This window comes from Drosophila hydei, unplaced genomic scaffold (genome assembly GCF_003285905.1).
Source record: "Drosophila hydei strain 15085-1641.00,03,60 unplaced genomic scaffold, DhydRS2 tig00008134-arrow-pilon, whole genome shotgun sequence".
In the NCBI taxonomy this organism is placed as follows: Eukaryota; Metazoa; Arthropoda; class Insecta; order Diptera; family Drosophilidae; genus Drosophila; species Drosophila hydei.
The window spans coordinates 2,942,506-2,966,149 of record NW_022045843.1 but is presented as its reverse complement, the minus strand read 5'-3'; the positions used below and the strand labels follow the sequence as shown (position 1 = coordinate 2,966,149).

At 43.5% G+C, this 23,644-nt stretch overlaps 1 protein-coding gene across 3 annotated transcripts in view; it reads right to left on the bottom strand.

Moving 5' to 3' along the window:
• Positions 1-1,159: 1,159 nt before the first annotated feature.
• The window catches only part of LOC111604115 (apoptosis-stimulating of p53 protein 2), a 41,850-nt gene continuing 19,365 nt past the window's right edge, over positions 1,160-23,644 (bottom strand). The window contains exons 2-8 of one of the 3 annotated variants that reach the window (XM_023322023.2): positions 8,360-8,735; positions 6,750-7,017; positions 5,080-5,297; positions 2,831-5,001; positions 2,554-2,771; positions 2,288-2,490; positions 1,160-2,213 (exon numbers count right to left, since the gene is read on the bottom strand). In XM_023322023.2, the coding sequence (XP_023177791.2) occupies positions 2,169-2,213; positions 2,288-2,490; positions 2,554-2,771; positions 2,831-5,001; positions 5,080-5,297; positions 6,750-7,017; positions 8,360-8,557 (3,321 nt within the window). In that variant the 5' untranslated portion in view covers positions 8,558-8,735 and the 3' untranslated portion in view covers positions 1,160-2,168. The remainder of the gene's footprint in view (positions 2,214-2,287; positions 2,491-2,553; positions 2,772-2,830; positions 5,002-5,079; positions 5,298-6,749; positions 7,018-8,359; positions 8,736-23,644) is intronic. The other 2 variants (XM_023322022.2, XM_023322024.2) reach the window with 2 other exon arrangements.

Genomic DNA, 23,644 nt, shown 5'->3' with positions numbered 1-23,644 from the left:
AAAATAAATCGTTTACTTAACGGCAACAAATGAACTGCATAAGATACAGTGAATATTTGAAAGTAAATTTAGCAAAGTTCACAACCAACCCGCGGGCAGCTGAATAATCATAAAATTGTTGCCTACTTTTGTGGGACGCCAAAAATGTTGAAAAGTTGACTTTTGTTGCATACTCTAGAGGGCAGCGCTGAAATTTGTAAGCAAACATTTTGTCAATGATACATCATGTCACTTTTCCAAGGAAGTCACGTAAATTACACAAAAACCTTAATATCTCGGCAACCAATAGCCTGATTTTGATGTCCCTTGGCACATTGATAGTCTTGATGGGCCCATATCGTTCAATACCTTACTTGACAGGATATGCAAGAATACGGCTGAGTTAGAAGTGTTTTTCTCTATACAAAAATATCGCTATATCTCAGCTGTTTGAAGGACTTTTGTCCTTCTGAGTACTAATTTTTAATTAGAAGGCCAAGGATTTTATTTGCCGTGAATCACATCCCGATAGTCCTTTAAATAGCGAAGTTGAGGTGGTCCTTGGCCATTTTCGACCTTGCAGTAATTTGAGAAACAATTTTGGTCGACTCCTGGAAATCTGTGAATGCCAATCGATGGTCCTACTTCCCAAAAGCTGAATACGGTTTAATCTTAACAGATTCTTAAGGATACAGGCGAGTTATGGCTACATAAAGAATGTCCTGATTTTGAAAAATAGCTCTAACTCGGGCAAATCCTTGCAGATTCGGACAGGACTTGGTGCGTTAGGTTGGGGGATTCATCGATAACCGTAAAAAAATTATAGGCTTATCGGAAAGTTAGTCCTTTACTGATTAGAACCCTGAAGTATCCTTGCTTATCATAACGAGTCCTGTGAAGAATATTGAATATTGTTTAGGACTACCAACTGACCAAAGGACATAAGCATTATCCTTTCAGATGTCGAGCTCTTAACAATTTTATGTTAGTTCTCGGACGACTGAGGTCTTCTTTTTCGCTTTCAATAAAAATCTTTGCATTTCCAATGTAATTTATTGTGTGTTTGATTTGTATTTGTTTTTTTTTTTGTATTTTAGTTTATGCTAGGAGTAGGTGGTAGGCATTAGGCAATTACATACATATGTATAAATATGTCAATTACTATATATGTATATGCGTATGTATATATAAACTAAATTTTAATATGTATTATTAGGAATCGTAATTTGATAACGAAGCGGCTTGTTTAGTCATAGGTAGTAAGTACTGTACATTAGGCAATATTAACGACATTTTAAGTAATATTCTTTACGCTTTTTACAATCCGAAAATCACATTCGATTTCTTGTTGTTGTTGGCTTTCAATAGATTTCGAATGCTCATAGCTTAAAACTCATTTGGTGGCAATTAACAAACTCGTCTGTTGCAAGCCACAAAGTGCATAAGTTTATCTTCAACTTTCAATTTGCAATTTCAATTTGAAATTTTGAGAATTTGAAATTTTCGTTTTATGCACAAAAGCAATTTGTGGCCGAGTTGTACGAGCGGCTTTAGGATGGGCAAGGGTTGGTGTGTATTGCTTATGTTATTAGTCTAGGCCTTAATCTAAGATGGGGGAGCTTAAGCGAAATTCAATTTATTGTACGTGTGTGCAGGAGGCAAGCAGTAGACACGCCGGACGAACGGGCAGGACGAACAGGCAGACAGTCGGAGACGCAGAGAGGCAGTCAGCCAGCCAGACTGTTGCCTAATTGTGGCTGCTCTTCTTTTATAATAAATAGCTGCTGCTCCAGGCGCTGCACATTCTGTTGATGGGCACACATTTGCACACTTGCAGCACACACACACACACACGACGTGTGCCATATGTAACCATATGTGTGCGTGTGTGTGTGTGGGTGTATGTGACTGCGTCAGGTTTCCTTCTTGTGGCTTTTTCAAAAAACAAAAAAAAACAAACAAAGAAAAAGTAAACAGGAAGAAGTATTGTTGAGGCTGCCATAAATAATGCTCGGCTCATAACCAGGATTTGGTCCTGAGAGATGAAGCTGTTGGCACGTGCTCGGAATGTGCTGCTGCTGCTGCTGCTGCTGCTGCTGTTGCTTAGCTCACTATATATACTTGGATATATAGCGCTTCTGCACAAGTCGGCCAGCCTTGCGCTTGAGTATGGTGAAGCGTATTAACTGCTAATCGCTAAAGTGCGGCGACTGCGGCGGCACACGTGGATATAGCTGCAAGGGAAGGCAGAGAGGCATAACTGATTAGCTGCTTGCCAAGCTGAAGGATATATATTTATATTACTTACCCCGAGCAGATTACGTGGCACGTAGCCCTCGTCGCCAGCTGCATTACGTGCCCACCACCATTCGTTCTCGGCATCGTCGCCCTTGCGCAACACGATCAGCGGCTCGTTGACGTGAAAGCTCAGCTCATCGCTGTTCTGCGCCTCATAGGAGAAGACCGCATAGACGTCGCCATTGTGCAAAATGCCCAACTTCTCCTGAATGCCTTAAGAGAGACAGCGTGAGGGAGTTTAGAAATTTGCTAACAATATAAACACTGCTAACTTACTGTACAAATACTCGGAGCAGCCGTCAAAGCCCTCCTCGTCCTCCTCGCACTTTTCCGCCGGCGTCTCATGATCAGAGAGCGTCGAGGCAAACAAACAGGCGCCGCTCTCCACCAAAAACTTGACCATGTTCAAATTGTTGCAGCTGGCGGCGCAGTGCAGCGGCGTCCAGCCATCCGAATCCTGGGCATTAACGTCACAGCCGAATTGCACAAGGAATCTGAAAGACAGCTGAGGTTAGTAAAAGGTACTTCATTAGCTTTTAGGCTTGCGACTCACTTGACTATGTCAAGGTGTCCCGCACAGATGGCATTGTGCAGCGCTGTGATGCCCTCGTCATTGGCCGCACTCGGATTGGCCACCTGCATGGCCGTCTTCTTCACCAGCTCCAGTTCGCCCTCGAGGCTGGCATCGAGCAGCAGCGCCAGTGGATCAAAGCTTACGCGACGCCCCAGCTTGGGTTTGCTGGTGGTGCGCTCCTTAAGGCTGCTGCTGCCCCCGCTGTTGCTCACTTCCACTTGGGTGCGTTCCAGGCGATCTGGCTCATCCACGCTCGAGCTGCTCTGCGAGTTGCTGTTGGGCGAGTGCTGTGGAGATTCCAGTGTGGTTCTATTAGGCTCCGGCTTGGCTTGCTGCAGCAGCTGCTGTCCTGCCTCGACCTTGCGCGGCAGCTGCTGTGCCCCAGCCTTGGCCAGGCCTCCGCCTACAGGCAGGGCCTTAAGCCGCGGCGGTTGCTCAAAAATGGGCTGCTTGCGTATGGTTAGCGGCTTGGCCTTAATGGGCAAATTGTCATTGATGTTGAGGGATTGCAGCCCGAAGCTGGGCGCTGCAGGAGCTGCCGTTTGTGCCTGTGCCTTGCCAGCTGTGCTGGATGTGGCGGCTGCTGCTGCTGCTGTTCCACTCAGCTCGCTGGGCTGCTCTGTGGGTGACATTTTGCTGGGCTTGGGCGGCAAAGCGGGCCGCAGCTCAACAGCAGTGTTTGTCACCACGCTGGGCGCCACACGATTCACCTTGGGGCTGTAGTTGATCATTTTGGGTATGGCGCTGCCGCCACTTGCGCCGCTGCCGCTGCTGCTCATCGAGGTCGGCGCCACGCTGCTGATGGGCTTGCGCGGCGGCACTGCTACCTGCACCTGCAGCGGTTTCGTGCTGCTGCTGCTACCGCTGGAGGCGCCCGCATTGGATACGGCCATGGCCACGGATTTGCTGACAGTGCCTAGCGGCATGCTGTGCACGGTCAGCTGCTGCTGCGTGTTGCGCTCTGACAATGTCTCGCTGGTTACCGATATCTCGTTCTTCTTGAGGGCTGATGGCTCCTGCGACTCCTTTGCCTGTTGATTCAATTTATTAATCAGCGCTGAGGCCGAGCTGCTGCTTGAGATGCTCTTCGGTATTTTGCTGGCATTTGCTGTGGCAGTTGGCGAAGTTGTTGTTGTTGCTGTTGCAGTGGTAGCTGCTGCTGCTGCTGCTGTTGCCTCTGCCGCTGCTGCTGCTGCCGCCGCTGCTGCTGCTGCGGCCGCAGCTGCCGCCTCTCTATCCCGCTTCTTGGGTCCCACCTCTGCATAGATGTGCGTGGTGCTATCCATGGCCTCAGTTTGCGCCTGTTTGCGCAGCTCCGCTTCCGACTTGGCCGTCAGCAGCTTCTTGGCCAGCTTCGACTCGTCGCTTTCGCTGCTGCTCGCTGCAGTTGCAGTTGCAGTTGGCGTTGCCGCTGATGTTGTAGCATTGCTGCTGGGATAGAAACTTTGGCCAGGCGTCAACTTGACATGGCTGTGACTCAGATCTTGGATGAGCTGATTCTGCTGATTGGTGTTGGCCGTTGCTGCCGCATGCTTCAACATATTGCCGCCGCTCAGGTAGCTGGCCGTCGTTGTTATTGTGGACTTTTGTGGCGTGTGTATGAAGGGCTCCACGGCGGCCACATTGACGCTGCCCCGTGCCATGGCACGCTCGGCTGCTCGGCCGGCGGCTGCTGCAGCGGCAGCTGCTGCCAGCTGATTGACCTGCTTCTGCAGCAGTTGTTGCTTCAAAGCTGCCACGCCTCCGTGCTTGGAGGCAGGTTGGCGCTGTTGTTGCTGCTGTTGCTGCTGCTGTTGTTGCTGTTGTGCAGCTGCTGCAGCTGTTGCTGCTAGTAGCTGCAATTGTTGTTGCTGTGCTGCTACCTGTTGTTGCTGCTGCTGTTGCTGTTGCTGTTGTTGTTGCTGCTGTTGCTGCTGCTGTTGCTGCTGCTGTTGCTGCTGCTGCTGCTGCTGTTGCTGCTGTTGCTGCTGCTGCTGTTGCTGCTGTTGTTGCTGCTGGTGATGCGTATTCGCCTGCTTCTTGCGCTGCAGGCGTGTTTGCAGCTCGTAAATCCGTTGATCCACAGAGCGCAGCTCCGCCTGCCGCTGCTGCAGCGCCTCGCGTTGCATGTGCAAGCGCGCATCTTGCTGCAAGGACAACTGATTGCGATACTAGATTGACAGAGAAAGGAGCAATAGGTCTTAATTAGCATTTGGTTTTTTCAATTCCCAGCCCACTCCCACGCTTACCATTAGCTCGCGTCGCAGCTTCTCGAGCTCCCGTGAGGCCTGCGGCGGCAAAGCCTGAGCCGCTGTCTGGCCGGTTGCGGCCAGCAAATTGACAGGACATCGTCGGTCGCGTCGCAGCTCCTCCAGCTGGCGTGTGAGCGCCTCCACCTTGGCCACAGCCAGGCTGAGCTCCTTTTCCTTTTCGCTGAACAGCGCACGAATCGAGTCCAAGTCATTGCCTAAGCACAAAAGTTAAACGGATTAGTTGGCCATCCATCCAGCAGTCGAAAGCCCCACGAAGTCGCTTATTTCCTAATGAAGTTAGCGCACTTTCGCCGCTAATTGAAGACGGTTGGACACACAGGTGCGTAACGGGGTCGCCGCTTAAATATGCTCTACAAAAATCAGCTTAGCTTGAGCGCTTCTTGCCTGCGCCTGTCATTGCTCCCATTACTTCTTGGCCCACATCTTTCACTCTTTAGCATTAATTTTCTCGCTAACCTTTTATACATATATATATATATCTTTTAATCGTTAGCATATTTCTGTGAAATTCACACCTTAAAACATTTGCAACGTCTGGTCACACATGCCGCTGAGTAGGGTCCTGCGTATCCGTCGGATGCTGTCTGAACTAATTATCGTCCAACAAGGCGCAACTGAAACCTCATTAACATAACGTCCTAGTCAACGGGTGTATGCCTGAGTCTGTGAGTGTGTGTGTGTGGGCGTGGTTGGGTGTCGTGGCTAAATCGCCAATGCCAGCAAAGCCAATGCCAACAACAATGCGATAGGCTAAAGTACGCGACTGCTAGATACTCAGCAAACTGAGACATTTTGAACTTAATTGTATTCTGACAAGTTTTCAAACGGAATGTTTATCGATTAATGTTGTAACATATAATCGAAAGGCTTTAATAACTGTTATTTTGATAAAAGTTTTACAAAGCTTCTTTAGGATTGCTCCAGAGAATAGAAAAAGTGATGGTTTCTTCTAAAACTTTCAACTACAAAAATTATTTATGAGCGATATTTATCGATTTGGGAAAATAACTCAGATTCTCTTGAAAGTAGTAGCATGTTTAACGTAGCACTATAAGCTAAGGAGTTGAAGAGCTGCGTTAAAACTAAGTCTACAAAATAAACTTATCGAAGTTAATATAAATGAATTTGATCAAACGACATTTATCGATTATCGCCTTGTTCCTATGATATGATTTACAGGTTTTGTGGCTGCCTATTGATTGTTAAATCAATTCATCTTTAAATACCCCGTATCATATGCATCTCTAATGGGTATAGGTTATAACAAGGCCATCAACAAGGATAACATCTTTGGCAGGGCAGCTCAAGAGCCACCCACAGGCAATCATAAAGGACAACAAAGTGCCACACATACATAAATTAAAGTTACACACCCGCACACACACACCGACACCGACACCCACACCCACACACATATATACAGTTACACGCATGCTGAGGTAGCGCCACTCAACACGATTTTAACACATGTTAATCCCGTCGTCCTCCTCGCATGGGCGCCCACGCCCACTAAGCGCGCTTGTCGTGCATGCGATGCTTAACTCAATTGGACCCATCTTCACTTTGTAGTTGCCCTGCACTTGTTAGCCCCCGCCAGTGTCCCCCAGTCGCCCCCAGTCTCCCCAGTCTGCAGCTCATATACTCACTCAGTGTTACATTGTAGGTCTTCTGCAGATCCACTTGACCCCGCAGTGCGCGTAAGCGTCGCAGCTTGGACTCCTGCGCCTCGACACGCTCCCGCAGTCGACGCAATCGCTCCCCCTCGGCGCTGGCCACAGCGCTGCGCACCTCTTGCGATTTGAGGAAACGCAACCGTTGCTCCTTTGTGGCCAGCAGCTGGTGCTGGCTGTCGATTTGCTGCTGCTGTCGCAATGCCATCGCCCTCAACTCGGCTGACGTCAGCCTGCTGGGCACCTGCATCAGGGATAGAGATATGAAGCAAGTGGGTGGGATTAGTGGATTATAGTGGTCATACACATAAGTGGGTGTCGCACCACACGCCCTCCCGCCGTCCCCCTCGCCCACTCCGTCCGTGTGCAGAGATCGTTAGAGATTCAGCTGCGGATAAGCTGCTTCAAAAGGTGTCATTGGCGTTGTCGTTGTCGTTGCCGCGCCTCCCCTTCGAGAAGGCGGAGGCATCAATGGCGTCAAAGTGAAAATGAAATTTCCACAATTTATAAACGTTATCTGCAATCGTTGCCTTCAGCTCCAAGCTCTAGTCGTGTCCGGAGTCGAGTGTCAAGTCAAGTTGTCAACATCCACTTCTGCTCGAGCCGCAGTCGCAGTCGCAGTCGTGGTCACGGTCATGGCCCGGTTGCTTCCCCCTCCCAGTGTAGTACCATAAATCAAGTTATGTTTATGTGTGTGAAAAATGAAAGCTAATTTGCTACCTTTTTATTTAGGGCCTAGCGGAAAAACGAACAGAAAAAAAAAAAACAAATTTTGAGAATAACAAAGGAGACGTTCGCATAAATAGATTAAAGTTAGCCTCGTACGCCTCGCTCCCTCGTTAGCCCATAGCTTCGATTTTGCAGCTAATCGTGCACTGGACATAAAATTAGACACTGAGCGTGTGACTTTGAGTTAGTGCTTTTGAACTAGTTCATGATGCAAAGCATTGCCTTTCTCCAAAGAACTCACAACTAATTTTCAGCTAATTCAAAATTGAAATTCAGCCACAATTTGAAAATCATTAAGGCTTCATGTTGCCAGATATATACATATATAATTTGTATTCATTCAGAACAAATTTCAAACTTAAATGAACGAACTATAATTGTTAGGAAACTATTTCAAGCCTGAATTTCTTTTTGAACTAGCTTCGTAATAGTTAATCTATAAGAACTAGCTCAGGCCTCAAATTCATTTCGAACTAGAATACATTTTAAACTGGTTCGAAATGATACACGAGGAAGAACAAACTCAGACATGAATCGCTTTTTGAACTAGCTGAAAGCTAGATAGCTTTTTGGAGCTGGTTCCGTACTTGATCATGAACAATTATATAAGCAGCTTAAGTGCTCAATTTATTTTGAATTTTATATTAAACTAGTTCGGATTTGAACTTGAGTATAAACAGACTCAAACATAAAGCTCTTTTATCAGATCAGAATTAAATAGAAAACTACAAAATAATATAATAGAACAAATACTATAAGAAATTATGCAGATGTAAAGCATGCAGCCCAAAGAATTGATTGGCTTGTGACTGCATTCAGTTTCTTTCAGTGTAGTTGATGGTTTGCAGTTTACTTACGTTAAGCTTCGGTTCGGATGTCACCACCCGTGTGGGACTATGGGAACCGTTGATGGTGCTGCTGCCCATGCCACTGGCACAGCTGCCGGTGTTGCTGCCGGCGCTGAGCGCCGAGGAGGCCCTCGAGGCGGGCATCAGTGAGGCGGGCGGCATTTTGGGCAGGTTGCCCGACACGGGCCGACACACGCAGGTTAGCATCGTCAATAAGGCTCAACTCGTTCGGTTTATTGGGTTGCGGGTCTTTCGGGGGGTTTGCTCCGTTATATTTTTCACTTTTTTCTTTGCCAGATATTGACTTTGATTTCGTTAACGTTTCGAATTCGGCTTCGAAATATTGTCACACTTCTTGCGCTTTTTGTTGCCGCTTCTTGAATTACTTAAAAATGCACTCGCAGTTGTAATATTTACGTGTGTGTGTGTGTGTGTATGTGTGGTGTGGTGTGCAGGCTATATATCCTTCGTCCTGCAACTACTATTTCTCTTTTATTCCTTTATTTTGCATGTGACTTGCGGAGCTGCTTCGCTGCTCTGCTGCTCCTGTTGCAAATTTGTTTTTATTGTTGCAGAAAATATAACGAACGTAGCCATGACTTGCAAGTACCTGCCACGCCCAACCCGCTGGTTGCACTTGGCCGTCCCCACCCGTGGAGCGAACCGCTCGCTGTCTGCGACCAGTTGCCTTCGCTATGTACTCGTTAATGGATTTTCAATTCAGCGCCTGATTGAAAGCATACTTTGTACTGCAGTGCATACAGCTGTGTGTGTGTGTGTGTGTGTGTGTAAGTGTAGTGTGTGTGTGTTAGTGTGTAGTGTTTGTCATGCGAGTGTTGGTTGTCATTGGCAACGGGCAGCGTCAACAGCCGTGACAACAACAGGCGCTCAATGGCTCCCAGCACGGCAGCCATAACAATTAAAGACTACGCCAACTTTGGCAGGCTTGACTAACAGATACCCTGTAAGCTGTACAAAAGAGTCTATTCAACGCTTAAAAGCAGCGAAGGCAGCACTTCAGCTCCCTTTTGCTTGACTTTCTTTGGTGCTAGTAAGCAGCACGACTATAGAATACCCTGTAAGAGTATGATATGGTATTGCTATCCAATAACATCTTAGCTTTCTCTATGTTGCTTTTTTTACTCTCAATTTACATTATAATATATGAGTTTGCTTTTCTGCCGGCATGCACGACTAGCAGCTACCCTGTAAGTAGTACAATATCTGTAAACATCTGAAAGGTAGCTGTTACTCCCTTCACAGCTCTGCACTCTCTTATTGCATATACCGAAATGCCAGCATAGAGTTGATACGACTCTGAGATACCCATTAATATATATAAATCAAAACAAAAGTTGTACAACAACACGCAAAGTACATCTAAGACCATTCCCATCTCCCTCTCTCTCTTTCTCTCTGCATTAAACTTCCATTTACTTCCTGTTTTATTAGTCTTGGAATAAGCCCAACTAACTTAACCCCATATATAACAACAGCAACAACAAGCTAACGGCTCAGTTGCGTGTGCATAATCACTCGCACTTGCTAAATAAGAGTGGGTCAAACAATAGCTAATGCAAGTCAAATAGGCAAGTCGACAAACGACGAACCACTAAAAACGTAGCGCCTAGGTATTAAAAACAAGGGGGTGGGGAGGGTCGCGCCACGCCCACACACATACAACACAAACACAGAGAGGCAGAGACAGAGACAGAGACAGAGACAAACAGAAGGCAACTAAACACTGAGCAAACAACAAAATGTCGTCATGTGTTTTGTTCGCAAATGGAAAATGAATGCGACGGGCAACTAACGAGGCGTGTGGTGGGGGGAGGCAATGTAGGCGGTGGGAAGGGGTGTGGGGCGTATGTAGGGTGCTTGCGAAACGTAACGTAACGTAACGTCTGCTGTGCGACATGTCAGCAGCTGCTGGCTGCACAATTGGCTTTGGTCACACTGCCGCACAGCCATATTGATGAGCTCCATACTCGACGAAGTCAAGCGGAAGCAGGCAAAGGGCAGAGGGCAGTGGGCAGAGGGCAGTGGGGTAGGAGCAAGGGAGGAGCAAGGGAAGGCTGTCCCTGATCAATGACAGGCAACAGAAATTGCATTTCACAAAAGCATTTTGCAGTGGCGAAAAGACGCGAAACACACACACACACACACACTTACACAGAAACGAAGACTCAATTTATAGCGCTTTTATGGCTAATATAAGGTCATGTATGAGCACAAAAGAACGAGAAGAAGCAGAAGCAGAAGCAGAAGCAGAAGCAGAGCAAGCAATAGCAAAAGCAGTAGCTGAGGAAGCAGCCATATAATCAGAGTTCGCTTCGTAATTTGTGCCAATTTGATTGATTGATTCGTTGCAGTCAATTTTTGATTGGAATTAAGAAAACCTAAATACCAACTGTCAACAACTAAGTACACAGAGACCGAGAGAGACACAGAGTGGGAGAGACGGACAGATGGGGCCACATGCCCAATCGATTAAAGACAAACATTTTGGTTGTGCATATTTTCCAATTAACAAAGTTCGTCATAATAACTCGCTGGCATCTCGATCATGCAACATGGAATGTGGCCTCAAGCATTCTGTCAGCCATTTATGCCACTAAAAAGGGACACTAGAAGTGCCAGTGAAAGAGAGTGAGCGAGAGGCAGGCAGCGGTAGTTGGGGCAGACTTAAACTTTAGCAAAGGAATTTCAAACATTTTCGCTGGCTCAGCACCACATAAAGTACAACAACAACAGCAGTAGCAGCAGCAGCAGCAGCAAAAAACGCAACTATTTATGTTGCAGTGTGGCCAGAGGCATGAGGCGTGCCCAGAAGGGTAAGTGCTAGGGGATTTAGGGTGTGGCACAGCCAACCAATATAATTGTACATTGAAAGAAGTCCACGAAGCCGTCGGCGTTTGCTGTCGTCATAGCTGCTCTATGGTTGCTGTTGCTGTTGTTTTAGAAGCAACAAGCATTTTATTGATTTTAGCCCTTTTTAGCAGCAAACACCCACGAGGCGCTGCTGCATTGAGGCACTGGACAACAGCTGTGCAGGGGGTTTGGCATTGCCCCTGAGGCGGGGACGCTAGACGCTCCACCTTTGGGGCTGCCTTCGCGTGCGCGCACGTTTATTGCTAATTCGTTTTTCTTCTTCTTGTACTTTTGCTGCACCCGCTCTTTGTTTTGTACTTTTTTTCTTTTTGTCATTTGTCGTTTGTCGTTTGTGCTTTTGGCTTCAACTTCAACTTCAACTTCAACTTCAACTTTGCATACCCTAACATTAGGCATTTGCATTTTAAGCACATTCAAAGTGAACGAGGAGAGGAGAGTATTAGCTACTTAAGTGCAGCCAGTGTTGCACAATGGACTTTAGCAACTGTTAAACTCTTTAATTTTTCCATTAGAAACTATTCAAAAAGTAGTGGAGCAAGTTTTGCCAAAAATAAAAAAGAAAAAACTTCTGGTTCCTAAAGAAAACTAAGTTTTGCTAGAATAAAGCTTAAAAAGTTTTGTTTTTAAGTAAATATATTAATAAGTCTATTTGGCAAAATGACAGTGGGTTTAATACGAGTTAGATTCTCAAGCTGTTATTAAGAAGTTATAAAGATAGTTTTGAAACTTTCTTCTAGAATTGCTAAGCTGCTTAAAATGAAAGAGTAGCAATATGAAAAGAAAAAAGATGTTTTATATAATTTCAGTAATTTAATTTATACTATTTAATTTATACTATTCACAAATTGAGTGATTATAAGTATAAAATATTTCTATTTGAACTTAACATTTTAACAGGCGTCAAATTTCAATTTAATTAAGATTTTGTTTGCGCCAATTGAGGCAATTTCTGCCCATTTTTAGTCTGTGTTTCCCTAACTTTTCTCCATTGTTGCTCTGAGCTAGGCATGTAAACTAATCTATTTTTGATTTTGTAGCCAAGACTACCTCAAAAGTTTTCGTTTTACACTTATATATATAATAAAATACTAAAAATATATAGTCAGTCGAATGCAGGTAAATTCGTCTGGCTTTAAGTTTTAAGAATTTCATGCTTAACATTTTAATTACTATTTTGCACTTAAGCCCACTTCTCTCTTGACAATATTCAAGAAGAGCAGATATATATGAATTCATATAGCTATATCAAACATTTTCAATAGAGTGTTTCATATTCGTACATCAGCTTTGTTCGCTATTTGTGCTAGTTCAAATGGCGAGCTGTTAAGTTTCTTAAAAGTTCTGGTCGCTGTCGCTGCTGCTGCCTCTGTTGCTGTTGCTGTTGCTGTTGCTGTTGCTGTCACGTTCCTGCTGCACATTTTGAAATCGATTACAAACAGGATATGCACAGCGGAAGTGTGTTTTATGAGGGAGAGAGATAGCGAGCATGAGAGGGGGTGACAGGCAGACAGCAGACAGCAGACAGCAGACAGCAGCCATCAGCTGAGGCGATTAGCAAACTGCGACTGCGGCTGTCCAGGAAGCGCAGGACTTTCTGCTGCTGCTGCTGCTGCTGCTAGTGCAGTTGCAGTTGCAGGTGTGGCTATACCCGTGGGGCAGACAACCTCAACCGAGGGAGGGCTACACGTTGTTTAATGAATTTGCATGGCATCGAAGATCTCTGACATCGAGCGTGAGCAATTTGTGTACAACAATGTGGGCCGAGGGCAAACGCGTGGCAGCTGCCACCTGCCATCTGGTGGCTAGCTTAGAGCTGTGCCACAGCATTGCGACATGAGTCCACAGTTCACTTGCTTTGTGGGTCGCACGAATGCCCCTCACTCTCTCACGCCCCCCTCTCTCTCGCTCTCTCTCTTCGCCTTGCACTCCAACTGTTGCCCCTTTCTGCGTCTTATCCTGGCTGAGGCGGAAAAAAAGGAAGGCTTGTTCCAAGTGGTTTCAGTTGTGAGTGGCTTTTGCTGTGCCGCAAAACTTTTGCACACTCACATGTTGTGCATGCGTGTGTGTGTGTGTGTGTGCATTGGGTGGTTGGGTCGGATTGGGTGGTGCGCCTACTTGTTGGGGAACTTAAGTTGTCGCTCACGCGAAGCTGTTCGCAGTTAGAGGCCAGCTTGATGTGCTTCACGTTTCTGCTGAGTGTCCGGTGAGGCAAACGAGTGGGGCAAGTTGTGGTTGCGGCTAGTGGTTTGTTCAATGGTTTCAGTTTTGGTTCGGTTTTCGGTTTTCAGTTTTGGGTTCTTCTTATTTGTATTGGAGCATAGGACGCGTTGTAATTTCTCTGAGCGTCATTCATTCAACGTTTTCTTTCTTTGCCTTCAGCTTTTATTTTTTCCCTTTTTTTCCCATTTTTTTTGTGAATTTCCTCTTTCAGTTTTGGTTTTTTTTTTGTTTCTTTGAGGTCAGCCGCCTGACGATTTCGTGCCAAACGCTTAACACTCCACAAAGTTGCGAGTTGAAGCAATTTTACGCAACAGTAATTAAAGCGCTGCGTGGGGCTGCCAGGGAGCTGAGGGGGGCGAGGGGCTGTAGGTAGGCTGTTGTTTGGTTACACGTGAGCGGGTGCCAGGTCAGCAGAGGGCTTGTTTATTTGGAGGCGCAGCAAAGCGAATTAAATTGCCCCAGCCTCAAGGTCGCACAATTGAATTCGAAACACCAATTAAAATGCCAAATGAAATGAACTGCGCTCTGCTCGCGCGCGCGTTTTAATTACGCTCCAGATGAGCCGCCGCTCAATACAAATGATAATGATACGCTTTTCAAATCGACTTATTGATTACCAACTAAACCAACCTATAATTAATGCCCGTAATGAGAGCTAAATGCAATGCAGAGCTTATATATATACAAATATAGGGACTAAGCTGAATCGATATACTGTCTATGAAATGTATTTAAAATTAACTTTTTAGTTCTACTCTTTGACAAGCGCTTCAAGAGTTGCTTCCTAAAAGTAGGCTACAGAAATGAATGGAAATCGCATTGAATGGGAATATGAAGAGCTTAGCTGAGTGGGCTGAAATAATCGTAGATCTACATCCAATGGCAGAAGTTAAGTCTTATCTGAGGCAAAGTCACAGTTGATAGCAAATCAAGGCTATAAGAGAGCTCGAGGTAGATGTATAAAAGTCAAGCTTAGGTTTTCAGTTCTCTTCAAAATATGAACAAAATTGTATGCAAATATCAATAATTATATATATATATATATCTAAATATATATATAAAGAGAGTGAGAGAGAGAGAAAGAAAGTAGAAAGCGAGTAAGCATATTGCGGTAGGGCATAAATAATTGCGTATTTATCGCTTGAGTTGCAAAAATAAACAAATTCATTTAACGGCATCAACATTGACATTTAGATGTCTCCAAATTAGCAAAGTTGAAGTGGGTAGCACAGAATCTTTGAAATTGTGTTCTAATTTAATCTCAGGTTAAATATTATATATATATATATTATATATATATATATATATATATATATATATATATATATATATATATATATAACAGTTGGCTTTTACTGAGCATATAGCTATATAATATTCAAATTGTATTAGTCATAAATCACTTGCAGACCTTACAGATACTTATTATATATGTTTTAGCCAGCTAATATGCCTTTCGACTTCCTTGAAGAGGCATTTGTGTTTGTGTTGTTTGTGTTTGATATTTTTTGATTTATTAACTTTCTTAATCATAAAACAACATCTGTTTAACCAGCTGCAAATAATACCAAGGATTTATTTCTTCATTCGACTTCCTCATGATAAAAGGAAATAATGATCTCTTGCTCTGCTTTCTCTCTCTTCATTGGATTCTTTCTTTACAAAACTTTCTCTTCAAAAAAGTCTCTCTCTCTCTCTCTCTCTTCAGAAGACTTCCTCTTTATTAGACTTTCCCTTAAAAAGGCTTTCCCTTCATACAACTCTTTCTCTCTTTCTCTCTACCTCTCCACAAGACTTTCCCTCTGTTGAAGAGTCTCTCTCCCTCTCTTCCTTCATAAGACATTCTCTTCATTAAAATCATTCTTCATAGGATTCCTTCTACTCATCTCTTTTCCAAAGACTTGCTCTTGAAAAGACACCCACTTCACTTTTCTCTCTCTCTCTCTCTCTCTCTCTCTCTCTCTATCTATCTCTCCCTATCTATATCCCTCGCTCGACATTATAATCTATATTTAGAAGACGCTCCCTTTATAAAAGCCTTTCCCGGGGCTACCTCGTTGTAAAACTTCTCTCACAGTTTACAATTAATCAATATTCAATTATTTTTATAACCTTCTTGATATATATTTTTACAAGCGTGAAACGCTCCATTTATCAGAGCACAAAGAATTCTCCAAACACTTTAAATTAATGCGAAAAACGCGCAAAAATTCAATAAATAAATATGCCCTAAATGGATTACGCGCTTGAAGAACCCCAAAATAAATTCATGTATATATTTATATATATATATATTATAAACTTTTTGTACAAACGATTTGCGTTAATTAAGTGAGTCAAAATGATGAACACACGCAAAGGTTTACAAATTATTTTTGTTGCTTTTTTTTGGTTTTTTGTTTGGAAATTTAATTATAAAATTTGAAAATTTAATTTAATGCTTTGAAATGAAATCTCGTCCTCGTCCTCATCCTCGTTCTGCGTAGCGTTGTTCTTTTTGTTACTGTTGTTGTTAAATAATTGAGGCAAAAATAATAAACAAATTAAAACACGGCCATTCAATATGTGAGCATATGAAATACGTTTAACAAAAAAAATGCGTAATACGCAATGAAAACAACGTTGAATTGTTGCAGCTGTCCGTCCATTTTATATATTTATATATATATGTGTGTTTTATTTTTGGACAGTTGCACGGGGCGTATGCGCATTAAAAATTGATACGCCTCGCGCTTGTTATTTCTGCCGGACAGTGATTATTTACGCGCGCACAAAAGCCAAGTTGGCCACAAGGCAAAAAAAACCTAAAGGGATGTGGAAGAGAGAACCGGATTCCGGCGCAAACCCCCTTCCGGCAACGGACAATGCTTGCCAATTATTCAAAACATGAGCGAGAAGTTTGCAACAAATAAGTTCGTGCGCTGCTTGCGCTCGTTTCTTTCCTCGCCGCTCTGATTGCGGCACAAATAATTGTTGCAATTTCGTGCCAAAGTATTCGCTATTAGCCTGCATACTTGAGTGTTGCTAGCCACGACGAGTGCCGTCCGAAAAATGGGGATCTGGCCGTCAGCTGTTGCTGCCGCTGCCGCTTTTCGACCAAATGACTATTCAAACTTTTCACTGTTGTAATTATTATAAATAAATGAAGCCCTATTTGGTAGGCACCGACTGCCATTTGGCAGTGCTTTGTTTTCGGAATTGGGGGCGTGCTCCTGTTGGGCGGCAGGGGGTGTGGTTCGTGTTTCGTGGGGCGAGCCCTTGCCCCAACACAGGTTATTGCCTTGGGCATGTCCTTCGGAGCAACGCGTCACTGCCTGCTGCTAAATCTGTAGTCCTACAAGCTGCCTATTTATCGATACCCTGTCGTCATTAGGGAATTTAAGTGGACATTATAGTAAGTACAGTCATTATGTGCAGGTGAGAAAAGTGTTTACACGTTATCATATATATATATACATAATATATATATATATATATATATATATATGAAGGTCCTTCAGTCCAAGTTAACAGAGAGATTTGCATGCATTTCAAATTTACGAATTCTGAAATTATCTAACATTTAATAAATTTAATGAAGCATTTTCGAAGTGAAATGCCAAAGGCTGACCTGACTTAAAGTTAGCTTGGCTGCAGCAATAGAACTTATTATTCCAATCATTACAGTAGAGCATGACAATATGACAATGATAGATTAAAGTATATTACATTACTAAGTATATAAATATTACTTCAATCTGTCATACATGCATACATTGGCCCATCTTCTTCAACTTTTAGTCAACTATTTACCGTCAAATACATATTTATGCATACATAATTCCATCTTCTGCAGTTTAGAGGGCATCTGGTAGTCAACTATTTAAAGTTTTTTGGACATTTCTTGTTTATTATTAACTCGACGTACGCCCCACATTTGTGCAGTTGTTCATTTGTGGAGCGTAGCATTTGGTAATGGAAAATAGAAACCAGAACCCGCCAGGCCCAAATCAGCATGACATGAACTGAAATTAGAATAGCAACCAGACACACGCACACACACACATTTACTTTTATATGACAGCTTTGTATGACAATTATTTAAATGTCCCAGCTCCTATATATCTTGTTTTTTTTTCGTACGTGTCCCATTTGCCATTTGGGTCGATATAGCGCAATGGAGTTAAAGGCCTCAGAATTTAAGGCCACATAAATGATGCAAAAACATAAAAATATAAATTACCATTTAAATAATTTGAATGTGCAGCTTTTAAAAAGAGATAAATACATACTTTTATGATTTATGTGTGCGTGCAATTTATCTGTGCAGACGACAATTGAGATAAATCATAGATGTCTTCGCACTTCTGCCGCATTCTTAAACAAACAAAAAATAAGAGAAGCAGCAGCAGAAGCTGAAACAAATTCTTATCGCACAGCTAGTGCCAAGTTTGATGATGAGTTTGCATTGAATTAGCCAGTTCCGCAATTTGTTTTGGCCAAAAAGCAACGACTGCCAAATATTTCCGCATTGCTGCATCAGACTGAGCCAGCCAGAGACAAAGTTGTTAAAACTTGACCATAAACGTAATTTTTGGCATTTTCATTGCAATACTCCATTTCTATTTCAATTTCAATTTCAATTTCTATTTCTATTGCAATTGCCATTTGTCTCCATTTTACATTTCCATTTCCATTTACATTCGCATTACCATAGCTATTCCTAAACAAAATAACAATAAAGCACAAACTGTCTGGCCCATCAACTGCGTGTGGCATAGTCGAGTCGCCCTAAGTGCTGTCTGCGGTCAGCATTGAACATTCATTATGCTGACCTTGACTGCCCTGTTTCTGCTGCTGCTTCTTCTTCTTTGTCTTCACACGCTCATTAGCCAGAGACAGGGCCCATCATTGAAGGTAATCAATTAGATCTTATTGATGCATTTACTACGCAGTCAAATGCTAATTACACCCTTAGCCACAAAGCGCTCCAATCACAGTCAATCTTTGTGCAATGTGTGTGCCATAAAATGAACAGCCCAAAAAGTTGGCTAACTCTAGAGCTGTGGAATACCCTGTGCAGTTGGGCTGCAGAATGGGATATTAGAGACAACTTAGAGAACTTCTTTAGAGCATTACCAAATACCTCGTTTAATCTAATGTAGGAAATTCTGAGCGAACTATCAACAAACGTGTCTACTAAAACATTGACTCATTTACTCACTTATTTTGCTCTTCTCTCTCTCTCTGTCTCTCTCATATCAAAGTGTTAATTGAGCTACACTCAACGCATAATATTCAAACTAACTAAGCATTCAATGCTTATCCTCTCTAGCCTAATCTCTCAATTTCTAACTCAATTTCTGCTATCTTCTACTGGCATTACATTCACTTTAACCGATATAGCAACAGTATTATGTTAATGAGAGTTCAACATGTTAACTGCCTTTGGCTTAAGTGCTTTAAAAGATTTTCGATTGCTTTTAAATGAAACTAATGACTCGCCCATTGAAAAGTTTTTTGGGCATGCTAAATGCTTTGTAGCTCAAACACGTTCGGCTTAACATAGACCCAATGCGTTAGTTGTGGGTGAGCGTGCGTGTGCCTGTGCGTGTGTGTATACAGAATATATTAAGTACAAGCCAAGAACCACAATGGGAGCTCAAACGTTTAGCCTGCTGCTTGATTAAAATAACATTTACGCAACAATCCAAGAAGAACAATGAACAGAACAAAACCAAAAACCAGGCAAACAGCTGTAGGGCAACAAAAGACAGAGCGAAAGAGTTGGCTAAAGCAACAGTAAGCAAGAGGGAGAGACAGAGAGCGCGTGGGGGGTGGGGGCACATGAGACAGAGTTTGAGGCGAACATGGGAATCCGCACGGATTCGTGCATTGAGTCGCCCACTTGCAAACATCAATTGAACTCTTTTGTTCGGCTCGAGGCAATAACAATAACAATAACAACAGCTCGAGCTACAGCTACCAGCCAGCAGCTACCAGCAGCAACGACAACGACTGGCAGCGGCATTTATTGTATGTAATTCGGAATCAATCAATATCACGCATACGCGACGTCTGCTTACAAAATCAAACGCACACACAGCCTCTTCCCTAGTACCTCCATCTCTCTCTTAGCCTATCGCCACGCTCTCTCTTTCTTTCATCTGCTTAGCGCCTATTTAATTAAGTTAATGTAGTTAAATCTGCTTAAGCAAATATTTTCAGCTGCTCTGCTGCGGCCATTCAACACAATGCAAAGAGATAAAACGCCGCCTGTAGCCTGCTCCCTCATCTCCTGCGCCTCGCTCGTCTGTTGGCTGATGCTGCTGCTCCCAGAAGTAAACCAAGTCAAAAGGCGCAGACACAAAAGGCATTCATTACATAGACAACATGGACCAAGGCAAAACTTTCATTTTTTGTTTTTTTTTTTTTGCCATCGACGACAGATTTGCGACATAGAGCTGAGGCTGGCTGCTCTCTGGACTGTGGAAGTTGGAGCCGAGCATCATTAATATTAAGTAATCGTGAAGGATGCTCTTCCACCCGCTCTCTGGTGTGTAATATCTTGGGCGGGCTAACCCGACTGACTAACCTGTGCACTGAAGTTCACCAACCTTCGAGCTGACGCCCCACCCACTGACCACACCCACTGTCCGCTGGCCACTGGCCACTGTCCCGATGCCTAGTGACCATGAACATTGCCAAGTGACCATGAGTGACCAAAAGTGTCTGTCCTTTGGTCGTAAATTCACTTGACCAACGCACACACGCACTCGCTTAGGGGCTAAAAGAAACGAGAAGAAGCAGAAGGAGAGGTAGAAAAATAAACCAGTTATGAAGCGAGCATTTTGGCCCACTCGGAGTGCCCCACAATGGACAGATTAGTGAAGTGCTAAGAGTTCAAGTGTGTATGGCCGAAAATGAACTTCAAGTCATCATCCTCTCAGCCTCGGACTGCTGATCCTAATGCCATGTGGCAAGGGCTCCTTTCCACGCTGCGTGTTGAGCGTATTGTAATTGGGACTGCTTAAGTGGTTAAAAGGTTGCCCAAGGCTAAAGGTGTTAAATGAACAATGAACGAAAAAACAATCGAATGCCGATTATTGTGCTTTCGAGAGCTTTAGCGATTGGAATTGTTAATCGATCAATTTTGGAGAGAATTAAAAATTTTCTAGGAGAAATTGACTTAGGAATGCAAATAAGAAACTCTAAAGCGAAACCAGGCTCAGTTGAATATCAGATGTTAAAAATAATATTGTTAACATATATATTATTATTAAGAACTTGATAGTTTATCGATAACAGCTCGATAAATATTGAGAGTTAAAAATGCTTATATTAATTATTATAATAATATGGGTATTACATATGTAAAAGATGATAGCATATTTAAGAACTATGTTCAAAATCTATTTAGATTTATTATTTATTTATTCCCTTTATGTATGGATATCAAGTTTTTAAGGAGTTTTACATAAAAATTATAAAATGTTTAGATTAAAATGTGCAATAATATGGATGTTACATGGGAAAGAAATGAATGTAACATTTTTAATGTTATGCAAATTCCAGTCACAAAAAAGGTCAACCCTTTGAAGATTTTCACATAAAATTGCAAAATGCTTGATTAAAATTATTAATAAAATTATTCAAATGGCTGGACTGGAATACCCTAAATATTGTGACTTATTATAAATGTTTATCTAAACCACATATATAATCAATATAAATATATTTTATCATATCACCTATCTCCCCAGTAAAAGTGACTAAATTCTGGTTGGATTTTATCAGTTAATATTTAGTGTAAGCTCTCCAAGCGACCTATTTCGACAACTATACATATTAAAACACTAATGAACTTTCCTTTCTTTTGTGTGTCGAGTCCAGTTTCAAGTTTCTGGGCCTTGTGGAAATTATGTAATTAACTCTTGGCTACCTTAAAACTTTTTTCATTACGAATCTGTTTTCTTTTTATTGCGAGGGAGTTGCGCCTACAAAATGGAAAACGCTTAAAATTTATGAGCCAAAGATACGAGAATATTGTGTACATAAATATGTGGAAGGACTCCTTTTTTGCCAGCTTCTTGGGCGCTAGACTATGAAGCAGAGAGGCAGAAAGAGACAGATGGAGAGAGGGAAAGAGAGAGAGAGAAGACGCATGTGAATGCTGTGGAGTGGCACTTAACGCAATTTCAGACAGATGCTGGCTGTTTTGTTTTCTTTCACTTTTTAATTTGAGTTAACTTGGCCTTAACCAAAAATTCAAATGAAACGAACAACGTGTCCAACACTCGGCTACTTTAGAAAACTGTGCTTGAGTGTTACGAGTGGGATATATATGTGCCTGGCATTCCTTCAGTTCCAGTTGGCAAATTGCACATTAAGCTTAATTAAGAAATTCATTGGCGTGTCCAGAACGTGGATGTCCAGAATGTGATGTACTGCTGCTAATGGGCAACATTTAAAGCTGCCCCAGAGCCACAAACTTCAAACTGTGAGCTGTGCAACTGGCAAAAAGGACATCAAGCTGACCAAGCAACGCAGAGAGCACGAGAGACAGTTGGCACTAGTTTTCCTTCTTCTTCTTCTTCTTCTTCTTCGTTTCGCAATAGTTTTCCCCACTTTTGATTGCCAGCGGCGGCTGGCACAACAACAATTGCTCGAATGTAAATAGAATTGTGGCTGCTTTGGGGCAAACCTGAGGGGCCAGGAATTGGAGCTGGTCCAGTGGCACGCAGGACATGAACGTCGCACACTTAACAAATTAAAATGCCGCAACTTTCTGCTAAAAAGCGGCTGCATAAGTGGGGGCCTAATGCAGTTAAGTGGGCGTGAAAAGCAGACGCTGCAAATGGCCAGGTGAGCGCGTATTATCTTGCCCGCTGCTGTTTCTGGTGCTCCTGCTCCCCCTGCTGCTGCGTGCATTAGAACTTATGTGGGCTCTCCGCTTGCCAAACAAAAAGCGCGAATAAAAAGCATAATTCATACAGCTGCTGTCGCTGCTGCAACTGCTGCAACTGCTGCCAGGTGGAGGTCAACAAATGACCTTATCGCCAGCGCCCCGCATCGCTTTAGACAAAAGCCCAGCTCGACGCATTCGCGTTGTCTGTAATGCAAGCTGAAAAGTTTTGTACCTCGGCCACGGGGCGTATGAGCGCTAAATAAGTTGCCAGCGCCGTAACTCTGCCGCTCTAGCTGCACTCAAAATTGCGCTCATTAAGCCGTAATTCAGGCCAAACGCAAGGGGATTGGGCGGGGGCGCCAGCACGCCTGCACTGGAGAGCAACGGTTTTCTATGATTGCAATGAGAGCGCGACACTTGAAAAGTCAGCAACAAATCTGTGCAAATTGCAGCGCGACACAGGCAGTTGATAGAAGGGGGCGTTTGGTGGACTGAGCGGCGACGTGTGACAATATTGATTTAAATGTCATAAACACCCAAAAGTAGCACGCACACACACACACCCACACACATACCCATACACACGCACAGCAAGTGGCACATCCGTAAGATACTTTGAATGTTTTTAGAGATACATGAAGCGGAAGCCAAGTCAAGAAGACGAAGAAAAACAAACAGGCCGGCACGTTGTCAACAAGGTGTGCAAGCGTGTGTGTGAGTGTGTGGCATACTAATGTGTGTAATATGCCACACACGTAGCCAACTATTAACTAAAATGGAGCGACACACAAATGACAGCGCACATTTGTGGACTGACCGAAACCAAAGCCGGCAGATTTCGACTCACGGATCGTAAATATCAGCCAAAAAAATAAATGAAGAAGAGCAACAGCCAGCCAAATACAACAATAAGAGCAGCAGCAGCAGCAACAGCAGCAGCAGCAGCAGTCGCAGCAGTTAGTGAGCTTTGCTTGTCATTTGTAACAGATGCGGGCGCCCGGCCACAATTGACTACACACACAGAGTGAGGCATTGCCTTGGGGAGGAAGGGGCAATGGCATGGGGTAGGGTACATTTGGTTCACTGCCTTGGTAATTGGGCGCCACGCACAGCGAGTGCTCTGATATTGCACAGATATACGCAGTTATATATCTCAATATATATTTATATATACTCTATATAAAATGTATGTTTGTATGTACATAAAAGGCCTGCTGCCAACCGCTTTGTCACTCGACCGCGCCCTCCCCTCTTTTTTTTTTTGAGTGCGCCTCCCGTAATTGCGAGCAAAGATA